This window comes from Eublepharis macularius, chromosome 7 (genome assembly GCF_028583425.1).
Source record: "Eublepharis macularius isolate TG4126 chromosome 7, MPM_Emac_v1.0, whole genome shotgun sequence".
Classification (NCBI taxonomy): domain Eukaryota; kingdom Metazoa; phylum Chordata; class Lepidosauria; order Squamata; family Eublepharidae; genus Eublepharis; species Eublepharis macularius.
The window spans coordinates 91,713,321-91,731,854 of record NC_072796.1 but is presented as its reverse complement, the minus strand read 5'-3'; the positions used below and the strand labels follow the sequence as shown (position 1 = coordinate 91,731,854).

Here is an 18,534-nt window from a genome sequence, read left to right as displayed (position 1 = left end):
CTGCAGTGGAACATTAATCACTAATAAGCATTTCCATTGAGTTCAGACACTTCCTTTCCTTCTTTCTCAACCACCACATCTACCCCACATACTGCCACTGGCTGTGAAAAAAGATACCCACATTGTTAAAATTAAATAATTGCTTTTCAAATTGCCTGTGTCTGTTTCCCACTCAGCTCATTACACTGGGCTGACAGGTTTATAGGGACTTTCACAATTTAGTCACAGTTTTTTCAGGGGGCTGAAATAAACGGCCCCTGCAAGTAGCTGGGGGGTAATGAGATCACTTACTGTGGTGAACAGTTTTTCTGCTGGTGATTTCTTACCAATTTTTATTTTTAAAAAAATCAGGTGGGGGGTGTGGGAAGAAAGTTCTGTAAGGACTTAAGGATTTGGAGGCATTCTCCCTGGTCTGTAAGCATTGAGTCCATTACCGCAATACTTAAACTCAATAGATGTTTACTTTAACATCTGTTACTTTGTCTAAATTTTATTTTAATGAAACCAGAGCACATTCCTGCTTCAATAATGTCAATGGTGTGAACATAGAAAGTAGTCCCTCTTGTTTCAATCACTGATAATGTTTATACATTATAAAAGGGAAAAAAGAAAACACATTCTCTGTTTTACAATCAGACTCTTCTCTCTAGCTTAGTATTCTGGGCCACAAGGAATGTCCCTTTGGCTTTGGCCGCACAGACAGATGGCTGGTGATGATCATTACTTGCTTGGCAAAGATGGAGAACCTGACTTCAAGCTGAATGTGTATTAGCATGTGTGAAACCTGTCTGTGGCTTCGTAGGTTTCTTGTCCCATTGAAGTCCGGTGATGTGTTTTTGTGTCAGGGTGAATCCAAACTCAGTCTAGAGCCAGAAGTGGCTGGGTGTTCTCATTCTCATTCTGATCTTCATGTTTCAGCATCCCAGGCTCCACCACCGACTGAGACCTAAAAGGAAAGCTCAGCTGTTAATTTTTGTTAAGCCTAATATGTTTGCTTACCATTTTTCTTCTCTAGAGGTCTCATGTTCATAAATCTAACCAGATATTTGAAATGTCCAGAAATTTTAAAGCCAAGAGGGGGAAAATAAGAATTTTTACCAGTTTCCCTCTTCCAACCCACCAAAATTTTGGGGAAAACTGAAATATATGCAGATTTTGCTTATCAACCTAAAATTGATTACTGCTTTAACAACATAAACTACATCATTTATAACAGCATATAATACTGTGTTATTTGGCAGGTTTATGAAACTTAAAAGGATAAATGCCTTTGTTTTCTACAAATAAAATTGTTAATATACCCAAAACTACAGAGAGAAAGTTTCAAACTCCTGTTCCCTATCTAACTGAGCATATACATTTTAGCTTTTGACATCTGAGAGACAGGAAAAAATAACAGTTAAAAATAGCAAAGACTCATTTTGCAGCAAAAAAATGTGTAGTATTTGGAAAGAAATCGACTCATACAGTCACCATAATATTAGCATCATAGTTGAATTACCAAGACTGAAAACACTGAACTCTTCAATATCCACACGAGAGCATATTAACTGGATACAAAATCAGTCATATTTAAACATCCTTGAACATATGTTGTGTGTCTACAGTACACATCAGAATTATTTTCCTCTAATGCTGATTGTCTTATGTAAAAATGGTCATACATACTGTATAAAATCTTGTCTTCAAAAGCATTTCATTCATTCCGTGACAGAAGACATTTGAGTTTGTTTCTTTGTTTCAGTGTGTTACAAAATGTCCAATTCATCAGAACAATTGAAAAAGGCTTTTAGGGCCTCCAAAGATTAAATTTATATACAAAGTACATTTATCAGCTGTCTCAATATAATTAATGGCTTGGATCCAGATGTAAGCTCTATTCTTCTTGTGGAACAGATCTTTACTCTAAAAGAAGCTGTTGAAGGCCAGGAGACTTCCAAATCTTGCTACACATCATTGGCTTCTACTTTCCCATATTTTTTCAGAAAAGTAGAATTAGGTTGCCTGAAAGGTTCCAGGGAGCAGTGGATTCATGAGTAGCAACTGAATGAACTCTGAGAAGGCAGCCTTACACCTTGCTCTTACAGCTTGGAACTGGATTGAAACAACATCCCAATGGTTTCTTCTCTGTGCCTTTCCGTAATCTGTATCATGTTCATCAGCTGGGTCTTCCAGTTTACATTAAGCATTTCCAAATCCAGGATTCCAACAAACTGGAAGAGTCACATGATGAACCACACTGTCTATTACAGCCACAGCACAGAATAGCCAGAACACAGATTCTGTGTTGAGCTAGCTATGCACAGTACATACACACACCTCAGAGTTTGTTTCCAAGAAGCACCATTAGACCGGTGACTAGTTATACATAGTTACATTTTGAGAGAGTCCCCAAGCTTTCAAGAGCCTTAAGGAGAAAGAAACGTACAGATGATGTGTCACCTACTGCAATATTTGAGTGATACAACCTCTACTTCATCTCTGCAACTTATCAGTCTTGCTTTCACAGACCACAGTAGCATTGTGGCAGAATCAGCTATGCCTGCCCAGTGCCTGCTAGATGCTGAAGAATCACTGAGGGAGGAGAGTTAGTTGTCAGCAATTAGCAGCCCTAAGCATTCAAAGTATAACTGCACATAGATGCTACCTGAAGGCTGTTAGAGCCAATATTGGGCCAGATGCTACCACAAACCAAAGCAGATTGTGATACCTTCCCAAAGGCCCACTATGTTACTATTTTGCCAACTAAATTGCTTAGGGAGCCTGTAGTATATTTTACTTAAAGCTAACATTCATGAAATGTTTCTACCAATGTTTGGTCATAGATCCAGAGGAGTTAGCTGTATTAGTCTGTAGTTGCAAAATAGTAAAAAGTCCAGTAGCACCTTTAGGACTAACCAACTTTATTGTAGCATATTGTAGCTTTTGAGAACCACAGCTCTCTTCGTCAGAGGCATCTGACGAAAAGAGCTACTGGACTCCACCAATTTTTGGAGCATCTTCCATGCAGCTGCTCAGGACTGCTGCAGCTGAGTTAGCAAATCTATGATTTAGTTAATCCAGGTCTCTGTTCCCTGTCACTCCCTGCTACCCGCAAAGATAATTTGCTGTACTTTTTCTAAGGTAATGCAGCCTATAGCAGATTTCTGACAGAAGTACAATTTCTGAAGATGATTTTGAGGAAATAATTCCTTATACTGGATCAAATTAAATCCAGACAGAAGTCCATAGCATAACTGAGAAATTTTATTTCTAGTAGTGCCTGGCCAGGTATCTCCAAAAACTTACAAGCAGGGCACAAAGATAAGAATTTGTCTTTGTTGTTCAACCCCACATCAGGTACCTGGAGATACCCTGTCTAAACACTGTTATGCCATGTAGCTATAATGACAAAGAGTCATTGACTGACCTATTTAGGTTCTGAAATTCCTGGAGATTTAAGGGTGGATCCTGTGGAAGCAAGGTTTCAGGAGGGAAGGGACCTCAGCAGGGTATAATGTCATAGAGTCTACCCTTCAAAGCAGCCACTTTATCCAGGGGAACTGATCTCTCTCTGAAGATCAATTGTAATTTCAAGAGATCTCCGGGGGGGGGGCCTAGAGGCTGGCAACCCTAGATCTATTCTCTATGAATTTGACTTGTCCCGTTAGACATCTCCCCCCTTTCATTCTCTTTGCACAGGGTGTTTGTGTAGGATGTTCAGTGGTGGTGTACTTGGTTGCATTTGGGAAGTATAGTGGCTTAAGCATCTCCTTTCTTAACCTGTGCAGGCAATTTGAGAGTAGGGTTATATATATATATATGTTACATATGTGTGTGTGTGTGTGTGTTACAGCACAGCTGAAACAATGACATCTTGAAATACCATTAAAATTTTGCATTTTATGATTGACTAGACTAATAATGGGGTGAGGTGGAAAGCAAGAGATTAGGACTCGGGGGAAAATTAATAAACTAGTGCTCAGAAAGTGCTCTGTATTTATGTTTTTCTACCACAGTCTTTTTAATAGAAGTTACACACCAGAATCTCCAAACTGATTTTAAAACTCCCTTTCAAGAGGAAAATTCCACTGCCATCCCTTCTCCCCAAATGCATGGCATGTGAAGCAACTATTACATACACTCTCAGTTCTTAAATGTTAGTCGGTAACATGAAAATAATGTTAAATGATTGTTAAACTTCGACACTGTAATATTTTAAATGTGCCCTTTTGGGTTTCAGGTAATGTATGAATTAACAACTGAACACTGTGTTCCAAATCCATTGTAGAATCTACCACACACATTTGAGTCAGTTCATGATTCATTCACACCGAATGCCTTCTAAACATTAGCTAGATTTAGAAAGTACAAATTATGTTCCTCATAAAAAAATCACCAGCAGTTTCTTCAACAATATTGCTGTGTAAAAATAGCACAGCAAAACAGAACATTGGTGGGGAACAATGTTCTTTCTCCTTGAAAAACACTAATCTAAGACAAGTTAGAATTAAGGAGTGAGTTCTAGTTGGCCACGATCACTTTAGCTATGTTCTCTCCCCACCCCAAAGGGCAAACACTGTCTTCAAAGAGGAAAAATGGAATGCATCTCTTTCTAGAAAATTCTATTTCTCCTCTTGTTTGTTCTTAACTGAGAGTAGTGTTTAGACAAACTTCTGTGGACCAGTTTATAAAATATTAAATTTGACCTTCAGAGTGCTACATATGCATCATGGAAGAACTTAAAGACATGGCTAGCTTGTCCGTTAGAAATACTAGGTGGTACCTATGCTAACAAGAAAGAAGCCCTAACATACAGCCTTCTGAGGATTGCTATTTTGTAATCCTACATGTGGCCAAGTATTTGACAATGGGCCATAGCAAAAGACCAGAAACTACACCTCTCAGACATACCCCAAACTATTACACCTGAATTCAGTCAAGTAAGTCTCAGAATAACATATAGAGTGAATTTGTAGATTTAGGCATTGTGAGATTGAAAGTAGACCTACACATTACATAATTATGTGTACAGTAAAAATCTGATAGCTGCTCTTTCTAGACATACTTAAGGAGGGGGCAATCTGCTGGGAAGAAACAACTCAGGTTGCCAACCTCCAGGTGAGGTCTAGCAATCTCTCAGAATTACAATTGATTTCCAGATTATAAAGATCAGCTCCCCTGGAGAAAATGACTACTTTAGAGGGTAGACTATGGCATTATACCTTGCTGAGACTCTACCCCCAAATCTCCAGGAATTTCCCAGCCCAGAGTAGGAAACAGCAGAGGAAGCAGAGTCTGAATTCATCTTCTTCATTTGTATTTTTTCCCCGCAGATTTTAACATTTGCTTTACTCCAAATGCATTTTATGGGGAAATACGCGGGTGGGATTCAGCCAATTATTCTGCCTGCCTGCCTGTACTTGGGCAATGTAGAAGATTGGCTGCAAGAACGTCCGATTTTTCAGAGGAACTCTGAGCACTAAAAGGAAGGATTTGGATTCACCCCTCATTGTAGGAACACTGCACAAGGAAACATGAAACCAGCAGGCAACAGCAGAATACAAAGGTAATAAATTATTGGGACTATAGAAAAAGAAAAACTCAGTGGATCAATGGCTTAGACTAGGAAAGGGACTAAAGTTTGATGCTGTTTTTAGTTATGCATGAAAATAGCTGCCCCAAAGCCTCATTAACTCACCCACCCCTGAAAATAGCAGTGTGTGTTTACACATGTGAGTGCAATGTGTACTCAAAGGACTGAAACAAAACAACACAAACTGATCAGTTCTGAGCCGGGACCAGCCCAGACGGAACAAACTAGTAATAAAACAAGAGTGCTCCAGAACCCTAGAACAGAAATGGAAATGGAAATGTTCTAGATGCACATCCCCCTACTTGCTAGCAATAGTGGAGATACTGTATACTAAGTAGCTCCTGATTGGCTAGGAATCTGCACCTACACTGGGTTCTCCTAAACAGGAAGCAACTGCTCTGTGCTGGTGGCCTCTTCCACCTTCTAATCTCTCCTCTCTGCTTGTTGCTGATAACCCCACTCTGAAGATACTGGACCAGACTCAGGGCACAATTCAAGGTGCTGATTTGAACAGGGGTCTGAGTCTGGGCACCACTTATAGAATTCACATGCTTTTGTAAAGTACAAAAGCATTTCCCCCCATACCCTAGGTGACCTCCCGGTATTTTATCAGCATAATCCAGTCTCTAAAATCTGCTCTACTCCCAAACTCCTTGCATTGATGGGTTCTGTGATCCCAAATCATACAATGCATGCAAAATATAGACTTTTCTGTAGGCAAAGTATAGGTGCCCTGCTTGCATAGAGAAAGCTTATGCATGTAGAAATGCTTCCACTGAAGTGCAGTTTTGAACCATGGTTTTTATCTGTGGAAAGTGAAAAAAGTTTCCATAAAACATGAGAAGTCCAAATTCTGTTATGACTATGTTTCATTCAATAAATGCATTTTTGCAACCTGTATACTTGTATTCCCAGTCCCTCGCTCCTATTTTTTCCCCCTTCACATTGAATTAACAAGCTTATTTGCTATAAAAAAATATGATAGTCCTGCTGGACTTTCCCCCTCGAATTGAGCTTTGTGCTTTTCAAACTAGCACACTGTAACCAATCAATCAGACCACACTGCAAAGATCTATTCACTTGGCTCTTACTACCCATCTGCTCATTTCCGTCTAATTCTTTGCCCATTACACCAACTCCTCCAGGCTATTATCATTTAGTGATTCATTCCTTCTGCAGAAAATAATAATGAACAAAAAAGTTTCCTTGTAACCAGAGATGAGCACAAACCTAAATACGACCCCCCCCCCCAAAAAAAACATGAACCAGGCTGGTTCGGGGTTCACGAACCAGGGTTCATGGAAGCTCCTTTTCACGGAACTTCCATGAATTGTGTACTGGTTCATTGGGTTGTATTTACAGGGGCAGTTTAAAACTGCCCCTTTAAGGGACTTGCAAGGGCAGGTCCCTTTACCCCCAGCCCCAGCCCTAGCCCCACACTTACCTTCCCCTGAGGCGTGACGTCCTTCCTCTCCTCTCAGGAGTGGTGGGAAGGCCGTTTTCAGCCTCTTCCATCACCCTGCGGGCCCCCAGGGCAGCAGAAGAGGCCCAAAACAGCCTTCTCACCCCTCCCGGGAGAAGAGGAAGGACACCGCGCCGCAGGGGAAGGTAAGTGTGGGGCTGGGGCTGGGGGGTAGGGGGTAGGGGGGCTGGGGTTTAGGCAGTTTAAAGGGCCCTGCCAATGGCAGGTCCCTTTAAACTATCAGCTGGCAGACAGCGAGGGCGGGATCCCCCCTGCCGCCTGCCAGCTGATAGTTCAACCCTTTAAACTATCAAATACCCCTTTCCTTGCCACTGTTAAGGCTGAAAAGGGGCATTTAAACCCCTCGAACCATGATCTGGTTCGTAACTGGTCTAGCTCTGTGGTTCGTGGTTCATGAACCACAACCACGAACCACAAACCTCCTGGTTCTTGGTTTTTTTTTTTGTTCCATGCCCATCTCTACTTGTAACATGCATGTCTCGATTTTCTTATTGATGTAGCGAGAAGGATTTTATATTTCCAATAGTATTTAAGATTTCTTTGTATTTGGTTTTTGGGCAGTATTGCCTCTTACATCTCAAGAATATGATCTCTCAAATAGAAAGAAGATTTCCCCCCCCCCAGTTGTACCTCTAGATTGGGGGCGGAGGGAATCAGTAGCGGAGGTAGTAGGAAACACAGGAACTGTGTTTATTGGAACAGGACAACTAACTAAGCAACAGGCCACAACTAGGCCCCAGTAACTGCAACTTTTCCTCCAGTCACAAGATCTGAACCTCTCCTTACTAGAGAGCCTTTGGAAGTTGACCTTAAAGTAACTCTGGCAATAACCCTTTGCCATCTACCCCAATCGCCTTTCACAGGTTTGAGGCCCGACAGGTAGGTAAAGGGTAGGTCATGACACACCACTTGTTTAACCTCCACTATAGCAGGCAGAAAGCCTGACCCAAATCGTCACAAGGTCCCCTCTCTGCTCTTCCAGAGGCTCCACCAGACAGGCAGTCCATTCCCTGTAAGTACCTCCCCTCACCCAGCTACAGCCCAGGGCTACTGGGGAAAAGGGGTTACTTTCCCTATATATACACTGTCACCATTTAAATTTGGCCCATTTAACAGAACAAGAGTGTTTGAGACCTGTGGGGGGGATATTTTCCATCAGCCAAAGATTTCAAGCCAGCCAGGGTTAAACAAAACAAAACTAGACTTTATTTATAAGATGGAACATAGGAGTGAATGGATTTTAAACTGTGTGTGTGTCTGGTGTGGGGGCAGCATGGAGGATGGCCCCATGGGCCATCATTCCACTCTGGGGAGCCATCATCTTTGTAGCTACCTTCCTGTCAGCCTCTGTGTATGCCAGGAAAGAGGAGATGGAAATCAGGTCCACAGATCTCTTCATCACTTCAGCGATGAGTAATCTGTGCAATGGCTGGTTACCTAGCAACAATGTAATTTTTCCCCAGTCTGAGGACCAGTTCAAATATAATTAAATGGCATGGTATAGTCTTTACATTGACATCTTGGGTTTCACATAGGTGAGAGTTATTAGTTTTGACACTCCTGAACGTGAAAATTATTTCCATATCAAATTGGTAGAGTTACCATCCAAATAAAATTAAAATCACCTAACCATTAGCGTGAGGGGCATGGAGATCTCGCGGAATTACAACAGATCTCCAGACTACAGATATCACTTTCTTTGGAGAAAATGAACAGCTTTGGAAGGTGAACTCTATAACATTATACCTCGCTGAGGTCTTTCCTGTCTCCAACCACCACCTGGTGGTTGGCAACCCTACAAAAAGGAGATGTGTATACATAAAAAAGAGACGCTGGCAGGAGAGATTCTAGCAAAGTAGACTGAAGATAGGGAGACAGTGAGACAAAACAGAGTTGAGGAAATGACAGGGCAGTGGGTGAAAAGGAGTGTGTAAGAAAACCATGTATGGAATGCTGGACCAGGCAGAATGCCAAAGATCACGAGAGCAGCATGGCTGTACTGACAGTGACATGGGAAGATGTGGACCAAGGCCTTTCATCTGTGTTGGCCTTGAGTACTGTAGCATCTAAACGGGCAGCCCAATCCTGCACCAACACCCACACATCAGCGTAACATTATTGCTGCTCGTTCTCTCCCACAGGACTTTGGCAGGCAAGCAACGGCAGCAGCTGAGCCCAGGAAGGTGCAGTGTGGCTGCTGCCACAGTTCCCCTGCCAACTCCACCAGCACCTGCACCACTTCTCTGACAGGCACATGAGGGGCAAGGAATGGTGCAGCCAATGGGTGGGCCATGGTTGCCACTGCCTGGTGATACCACCCCTGCCAGGAAGCAGGCCGTCAGGGGCCACATGCCCCTATGCCTGGGCACCCACACTAGGGTGCCTGGCTGGGGAATGTGCCCAGTGCAGAATCTGCCAATTGGAAGGCAGCTGCAATTGACAGTGCTGTGAGTGGCAGGAGAAGGTGTAGCCAGTCCATGGGCAGGGCCATGTCTCCCCTTGCTAACTGCCAGGGCTACTCCTCTACCAGGTAGGTAGTGGGTGCATGGGGCAGAGAGAGCCTGTTTGGGTTTGCCACATCCCAACAGAGGCGCCTGCCTTGAGAGAAGCCCCGCCCCATCTTGGGACCAGGGTATGACTCGCAAGGTCCACCCCGAGTTTTTGCACCTTTTTGATGCAGTGATGTGTTTCAGTGGCGCTGCTGCAAGCTGGTGGATATTTGCCACTCCCATCACATCAGATAGGCCTTCCAGCCTCTCCCATGGTTTCCAATGGGCATTCCTGTCAGTCAGTACAGAACCTGCCCCCTGCTTATCTCTAAGGAGCTGCCTCTCTGAGTCTTTGGGAGTGCAAGTGCAATCCTTACAGGTCCCACTACCTTTCTGGTCTCACTTTTCAAGGTGGGGGAGCATGTTTCTCAGAGTAGCAGCAGCAGCTGGGGGGAGTTTGCAAGTGGTGCTTTAGCCACCAGGCTGGCCCTTGTCAGAAATCATGGTTGGGCGAGCAGGTGGACAGGTGCCCTGTTATCAGCTGTGGAAAAGACATGCAACTCAACACATGTACTCAGAGATCTCACAGCACATTCTGGAGATGGAGTTCCCCTTCCTCCAACTCAAGTACTATTCCTAAGGCCATGGGGGTGGGGGGAGCAGCCAGGCATCCACTGATCATGGCTGGATTCAGCACAACTTAGAATTCTCTCCACAAGGAACTTTTTATATCATACTTTAAATACATTATTTGCATTAGATTCTGATACCTGTGAACACCTTTGGGAGCCAACTTACCACTGAAAAGCTACCTGCAAGTTCTTGCGGGTCCCCCACTTGTCATCTCTAAATCTCACCATGCCCAAATCTGTGAATACTTAAATCCTGAGACTGTAGCCATGAACAGACAAGACCTCCATTAACTTATGGTTGTTTGTATACATTGCTTATACCTTGATATGATGGATTGAGTGTAATTATTGTTCTTACTTGTATAAGGTTACACTTTTGAGCACGTGAGCATTTTAGAATTCAAAAATTTTGTAATAATTGTACAGAGTTTTCTTATTCCCCGATAGGCAGTGCCCTTTCTGTTTTGAGCTCTTTTCGGGGAAGCCCTTTTCTTATTGTTGGCTTCTGCTACTGTTCAACAGCAGCTACTCTATGAAAGCCGGCGTGGTGGTGTTAGTGTTTCAGGCTAGGATTCTGTAGACCCAAGTTTGAATCAATGCTCTTCCATGGAAGGTCCTAGGACCAGTCAAACACACACACTCAGCCCAAGCTACCTCACAGGGTTGTTGTAAGGATAGAATGGAGGAGAGGAGAATATTATAAGTCACTTGGGGTACCCATTGGGGAGATAAAATAGATATAAATAAAGTAATATATAGCTAGAGATGGGGCAGATAAAAGGTAGGTTGGTTCGTGGGTGGGAAGGAAAGAAGAAAGCAGGGAAAGACAAGGATTTGGGGGTTGCCAGGAGCAGGGAAAGAGAATATATCTGCAGAATGTGATGTGGAGGAAACCTACAGCTCCTTGCAGGTTCCTTACCACACAACTGGACCTGGGCTGACAGCCAGCACCTTGAAACTTGGCCATAGTTTTCCTCGGTAGAGGCTGCCAGAGGATGAAAAGAAGGTAAGCTGAAGCCAGGAGTGCACAAAAAGATAGGTCGGCTTGTAGGTGGGAAAAAGAGGAGGGAGCAGGAAAGGGGAGAAGTTATGAGGGCTTTCAGGGGAGGGAAATAGCCCCTGCAAACCCCCCTGGTCATAATTAATATTTATGGCCAAATCTATTTATGGCCAATGTAAACCCAAACACTGGAGCCATGATCTTTCTATAAGTCTGAAAAATGCCCAAGTTTTTTTTTGTGGGGAGGGGACTTGAAATCTAAGGAAAAAATACATGGGATGATGTTTTTTAAAAAACCCAAACAACAGAAGCAGCATCTGAGTAGCCATTTGGGGGGTTGTCAGGAAGCCCCAACAATAATGCCAGACTTCAAGTCTTGGTTTTTGTCAGTAAAAGGTGGGGGGAAGGGCCCTTTCCAGAGCTCTTTGAAGCTCTCAGTGAGTCCACCCCTGTTCCCCTCCCTAGAGAGAGGACTTACAGGAGGCAAGCCTGGCAGCAACCAACACTGGGTGACTTGCAACCATATGATTTGCATGACACACCTAGGTCTAGAGCAAGGACCCAGTAACTTGCTGCTTTGCAACAACCACCACCACATGACTTGCAATTTGTATCACTCACCCTGGTCTGGCAGAGGCTATCAGATGACTATACCATGTAACTCGGCTGGGCCCAGCAGCAGCCATCAAATAACTCACCTGAGTAACTTTCTACTGCACAACTTTTGCAACTTACCCAGGAAAGCTGAGAACCAGCAATAGTTTGAGGGTTCTGGATGACTCGGGTTCAGTTCCCCGCTCTGCCATGGAAGTTGGTTGGGTGACTGTGGGCCAATCATACCCTCTCAACCTAACCTACTTCACAGGATTGTTGCGAGGATAAAAAGGCAGAGAGAACAATGTAGTGGAGAGAAAGATAATTTAGAAACAGAATAAATAATAAAGTTGAAGACAGTTTTTGGTTGGAGAATAGGATGGAGAAAAAGAAGCAGGGAAAAGGCAGGGGATGGGGGAGCTGCCAGGAGGAAGAAACCATAAGAGAGAGAGAGAGAGAGAGAGAGAGAGAGAGAGAGAGAGAGAGAGAGAGAGAGAGAGAGTGTGTGTGTGTGTGTGTGTGGGGGGGGGGGGGGGTTTACAGGGGAAAATAAGCCTCCTCTCCACAAGTTCTTGCGGATTCCCAGCTTCTTATATCTAACTCTCAACATGCCCCAGCTGATTTTAAATGACTAAAACCATGGCCAAGTTATTAAGTGCAGATCAAATTGTGGTAAGAGTGTGCATCAGGCATTAAGTCAGCCTGCTGTTGATGGGATTGCAGTCACCCCAAATAAGTAAGTTAGAATAGGGGGAATTTACACTGGAGTGAGGGAACAGCTGAGAAGGACCACATGGTTCTAATTCCCACTCCTGGTCCATGAACTTGGTCAAAACTACCCCATCATACCTGCATTGACCCTCAAGAAAGTGTTCTTTCAGAGCTCAGCTAGTAGTAGATACAACGACATATACAGTTCAAAGTTTTAATTCCCTACTTTGGAGAACAATTGCACCTGTTAGAGCTTATTTTACCTCTCATTATTTTCCTTGGCTTAACGAGTGTGACCTGGATGCTCCACAATCAACAATTGTTCACGAGACCCAAGATGACAAGAAGCATGCATGACGCCTCCTGAAAGAGCATTCCACTGTTCACCATTTAAAACTTACCCATTTAATACATCCTTGTTTTTCTCTTTGCTGTCAATAGTAATGAGGCAAAGTAATTGCATTTGTACTATGTGCTGTTCTTTTGTGGCCAGACAGCATTCTCTCTTCAAGGTGAAGTGCCTTTTCTTTTCCACTTCAACAAAATGACTACTTTGGAAAAAACAATTAAAAACATGGGGGTTTTGACAGGTTCCTCTTTCTTAATTCTTAATTCTTACCTTTTCATGAGTTTTGGTGAGCATTCCCTCTCCAGGTTGGAAGATGCATGCTTCACATGCATGGCATTGTAGGATGTGTGAGTGTATTCATTTTCATCGCTGTAGTCAGGGCCAAGCAATGTCCGAGCCCAAGTACCCATGTCATAAGGAGGAAGTGTCCCTCCAAACTCCGAGGGCAGACAGTCAGGATGTATTAGCTGGTGAAGGCTGTTCAGATTGTTACCATGAAGGAAGATCTTTTTAAAAAACACAAATAGCAAACGAAAAACACTGCTAGTTCATTGTGATCAGTGTTTTCATGGACAGTAACAAAATATCAAGGATGATCAGAAAGGAAGACCAAAAAAAAAATATTGTAAATCAGTCATCTATCTGTAGAAATACACATGACTTTTGGAACCCTAAATTTTATTCCAGCATGTGCTGTAGGTGAACTAGAACAAATGCAATAAATATATGTCTAATGAACAATAAATTCGGGGATCTCTAACTGGATTAGAGAATCTGACCTGGATTTCAGGGATACCAGATCTGGATTTATTTTTATTATTTATGTCATCACCCCAATTCTTTTTGCTGCACACCCCTATTGTTCATTAGCACTTTTTAGCTTCCTCCATGTAAAAAAGACATAATACAAATATATATTGCACAAACATAGACAGTAAAAGTGAGCAAGAGAAATACAGAGACTGCACTGCTCTCTAGAGAGGGTAAGTTTACCTCGTGCCCACTTACGGCAGGCAATCTCCCAATAGTTTCTGTTGTAGCAGTGTGTGTGTGTGTGGGGGGGATGGAATTAACATAAAAATACTATAGGTCTCTTTGTTAATATGTTACTTTAGAGTACAACCCAGAAATGACAATGGGTAGCTCTAAGAACTACCAGAAACTCTAAGGTAAAACCACAGAGTTTTCCTATAGAGTTGCAGTGATTCCTAAAACTATCTATTAGCACTTGTGGGTTGTACCTGATGTCAGCACCGTTACTGACATCACCACACCAGATCCCTGCCCCCAATCCTTCTGTTGGCTGCCAGGCTTGGTCTGGCAACTCTAAGAGAGCATTAAGGACAAATTCAAGCTATGGTTTTAAATAATGCTGGTTGCTACCTGGAGGATACTAACTTTTCTTACAGAGTGCCTCTCCTTGTAAAAAAACCCCATCTCACCAGGATTTGAGTTCAGTGGCACCTTAGAGACCAACAAAATTTTCAGAGTATAAGCTTTTGAGAGTCAAAGCTCCCTTCTTCAGGTACAAATATGAATGTAGATTCTTGAGCCTTTATTTCCCAGTCAGGAGGTGGGAGGGATGAAGCAAAGAAAGGAATGTAAAAGTACAATGTTACAATGCAGCTTGATTAGAGGAGAAATTAGCATCCATAGTGAGATAAGAATCCTATGTCTCTATTCATCCCTGGAGGTTCCATTATTCTGAACTTGTAAATGAACTCAAGTTCAGCAATTTCATGTTGTAATCTGCCCTTGAACCTGCTTTGTTTGGAGACATCCACTTTTAGGTCAGCAATGGAATGTCCCCAAAAATAAAAATGTTCTCCCACTAGTTTTTGAATGTTGTGGTTTTTAATGGCAGATTTATGTCCAATATAGAGAATGAAAGGTCATTGCTGACACTTGACAGCATATTTAACAGGTGTTGTTAGGTCCATGATTATGTTGTTGGAGTGAATATGGGGACAGAATTGGCATCTTGGTTTACTGTAGGCCTGGGTTCCAGAGTTTGTGTCCATGTTAGGAAGTACATTATTGTGAGAAGTCGTTTGTGGTTAGGGCGCTCTCTTGGGCAAGAAAAGGTTTGTCTTTTTGAAAGCTCATACCCTGAAAATCTTGTTTGTCTCGAAAGTACCTCTGGATTTCAGTCTTGCTGTTTTACTGCAGACCAACATAGTTACCTCCCTGAAACCCACCTCACCACATTCACTAAAACAAGGAAGGGAGAGCTCTGTTGAAGGGCCTGTTCTGAAGGATTGTGACAACTGGTACATGATATTGTGAGGTATTTAGACCAGTTGCTCCTGACCTGCTGCCAGGAGCAACTAGAACATGTTTATATAACCAAAGGGAACCAGTGTAGCATAATGGCTAAGATAATTAGCTTTATGATCTAGAAGGTTGCCAGTTCAAATCTCATCTCAGCCACAAACACACCAGGCAAGTCATTCTCAGGGCCAAACTACAAGTGACAAATGACACAGGTCAGCTTGTCAGCTTGACAAATGACACTTGTCAGCTTCCCTCAAGTTTTGATGGGAAATGTAGGCAGCTTGGCAGAATGTTGGACAAGTGACAGTTGAAAAGTCCATTGGACAGCAGTCGGAGAGCCAAGCTGCAAGACCAGGATGCCTACATTTCCCATCAAAACTTGAGGGAAGCTGACAAGTGTCCAACCTGTGTCATCCGTCACTTGTAGCTTGGCCCTCAGTCTACCTCCCATTCTGCCATCTGGCTGTGATAATACTGGCCTACCTTATAGGGCTTTTGTAATGTTGTTGTGATGGTAATATATGAAGCACTTTAAACCCTGAACGTGCTATATACACTCTAAGTATTATTATTAAAGGTCTCCATGGTATGGGTCTTTTCTCTGTGTTCCATATGGGGCTTTCATTGTTTGTATTAAAATGCACAGGGAAGAAAAAAATTCTCATCACATTTTGGAGTAATGCTTTTTCCTGTTTTTTTATTCTTCTCTGTAGTCTCTCTCTCTTTGTGTGCCCTGAACTAATGATTTTCTCATCGCTCTCTAATTTGGTAGGGAGATGCTTGTTAGAAGAGGAGGAATTGATGCTGTCCCTTTCCTCAAGTTTCAGAGGGGGACACACCAGACAGTTAGAAAGATACCAGTTACTCTTATACTGTCTTGAACTATCCTTTGATGTGTAGATTGCTAATCTCAGGCCTTCCTCCTTGTGACATCCTTCTCTTCATCCCTTTGTCACACTACTATCTCTTCTACCTATTCTCTCCATCTTCCACCACGTCCTGCCATCCATGCCCATCCCTAGACTAGATAGATGGACAGGAATCCACTTCTCCTCTATTCTATCAGACTATGGAGTTCCCATCATAAAGGATTCTTATTTGTTTTCTGAAAATAAGCTACATGTAAGTTTGTTATTTTCTCTCTCATACTCACACCAGCCAGCACGCTCCAACTACCCATCATGTTTTCTATGTAATTGATGCTACTCTGTTAAGGCCCAACTATGGATACCTTTTAACAGGTTAAAGAGACCCAGTTTATGTTCCTTTAATAATGCTACTATTTGCAGTTACTTTTTACAGTTTCTCTCTAAGTCTGGGAAAATTACACTTTCGCTGTGACTGCATGACTCCCATCAGCTTCCTCATCATCTGTGTGACTCCCACCCACCTTCTCTCTCACACACTGCTGTTTACCTCATTGAGGCTAGCTGGTCTAAAAGAAGGGCAAGTAAGTAAGGACTCCACCTGCTCCAGCATCCCTTCCACCAGGAAGGGGAGATTTCTTCAGAGGCCTTTGTGACATCAAAAAAGACCTCCTATTTTGTGATGGGGGATGTGCCTAGTGGATTCCTCCACAGCTGCCACGAAGACATGCCTGTCTTCCATTGGGAACTATCACCCAGTGTCTCCTGCGGGTAGGGGGGGCATTGGCTATTCCACAGCTCTATAGAGAGATAGTTGTGAATTTCCTACATTGTACAGGGGGTGGACTAGATGGCCTTAGAGCCCCCTCCAACTCTATGATTCTATGATTCTAGACCATTGTCACTCCTTGACACCCATCACTGATAAAAATGATATAGAATAGAAATCAGTATTTACAGGCTTTTTGCAGCAATGGAGTCCTGTTTGTTCTCCAACTACATCTGAAATTGGGATGTTTCAGAAGGAGACTGAGCTAACGAAACAAATGGGAAATTTCTTTCAAGATTAAAATTACTGCAACGGACAGGAAGCATATAGTCTAAAACTGTTCCAGTGGGAAATTTCCTCTGGTTCTTCTCTATCAGGGCCCTGAAAATGCTGTGTCTTCACTTCATCTCTGTGTATTTATAATATAAAATGGTGCCTTTTGTTTGTACATGATGAAAGGGTCATTTTTAGTGCCTGACTGTGATTCTGAAAATAACTCTCTCCTGCTGAAATATTGATTAAATGTTGGCTGTCGGCAAACTCCAACCGAGGCATCAGGCCTTGCTGCTGTTCTGCGGCCACACAAAGCACACCACAAACAGACCAGAGGAGGAGGCAGATGAAAATGAGTGTCACTATAGGTTCTGCAGATGAGTTTCATTCTCTAATTACCCTTTTCCTTGTCTTGTCTTTGAGAAAGGGTTTGATTAGTGTGTACAGGGCATGGATGTACCAAGGCTGGTTCACAAAATGGACACCTCCAAAGCGAGCAGGAAAGCTGTCCTGTGGAGAAGAAAGAAATGGAAGCCAATTAACAGAGGCACCCAGTCAGATGAGCAAGCAGCAGGGTTCTAGTCAGGACGGAGAATGTTTGCATGTTAATTGGTGCATTATGATCCAGTATTTCCTTTAAGACACACACAGGCACACAGCTTCTGTTTTAACACTTTCTTGCCACTTCTGTAAACAATTACAGGGGTTGTGTATGTCTTTGAAACAAACCAGAGCTCAGCCTGCCTTTCCCCAGACTCATCCCAGCGCTCTGTGTGCATCTTATTTTTCAAAAAGCTCAATATGAATGTGGGAGGGAACGTGTTTTCTAATTCCCCATTGTGTCACAGAGCCAAGTTCCCATATACCTCTGTGAACACAACTCACCTCTTCACCCCCATGCTTCCCTCCCTCCCCCAAGCCATCATTACAATAGCTGAACTTTCTGGGTGAATGAACTGCACATTATGCAGAAGAGGACGGGTGGAAAATGTTGATAAGTGAAGCTGTTGAGGGGGAGCAGCGTGACAACACCATGGAAACTGACACAGACAAGGGCTTGCTTTGGAGGATTTCTACAGATACTCAGCAAATTAGCATGCAGGTAGAGTAGCCTCTGCCAGCGATGGCTGCAGTAGCACGCAATCCCAGGTAAGCAGAAAGGCATGTTCACGAAAATGGCAGGCTTTGGAAGTGCCTTTACAAGTCATTCGCTATCACTACTGACATTTAATCTGTACGTTAAGTTCATAAAAATGTCAGAGAATAGTTTGGCTCCTTTTTTTAAGCGGTGAGTCAGGAAAGCAAGATGTCTTGCGCTTTGAGATCACTGAACATTAGATTCACTTCTTATAAGATTTGGTGGGATTGTTGTTGTTTTAAAAAACTATTCAAAATAAAAGTATACTTGAAGGGACTCACTAATATACCTCTGATGCATAAAGAAGATAGCAAAGATACAACAAAGGAGGGATTGGCCCTGAGTGTGGAGAATTCAAAAGGTTTGAAAAGTGTGACATTT

General features: G+C 42.8%; 1 protein-coding gene across 1 annotated transcript in view; it reads right to left on the bottom strand.

The window, feature by feature from the left end:
- Positions 1–858: 858 nt before the first annotated feature.
- The window catches only part of CLVS1 (clavesin 1), a 74,928-nt gene continuing 57,252 nt past the window's right edge, over positions 859–18,534 (bottom strand). Inside the window, 3 exon segments of the mRNA XM_054985657.1 lie at positions 859–946; positions 13,104–13,339; positions 17,415–17,525. Of these exon segments, the coding sequence (XP_054841632.1) occupies positions 859–946; positions 13,104–13,339; positions 17,415–17,525 (435 nt within the window).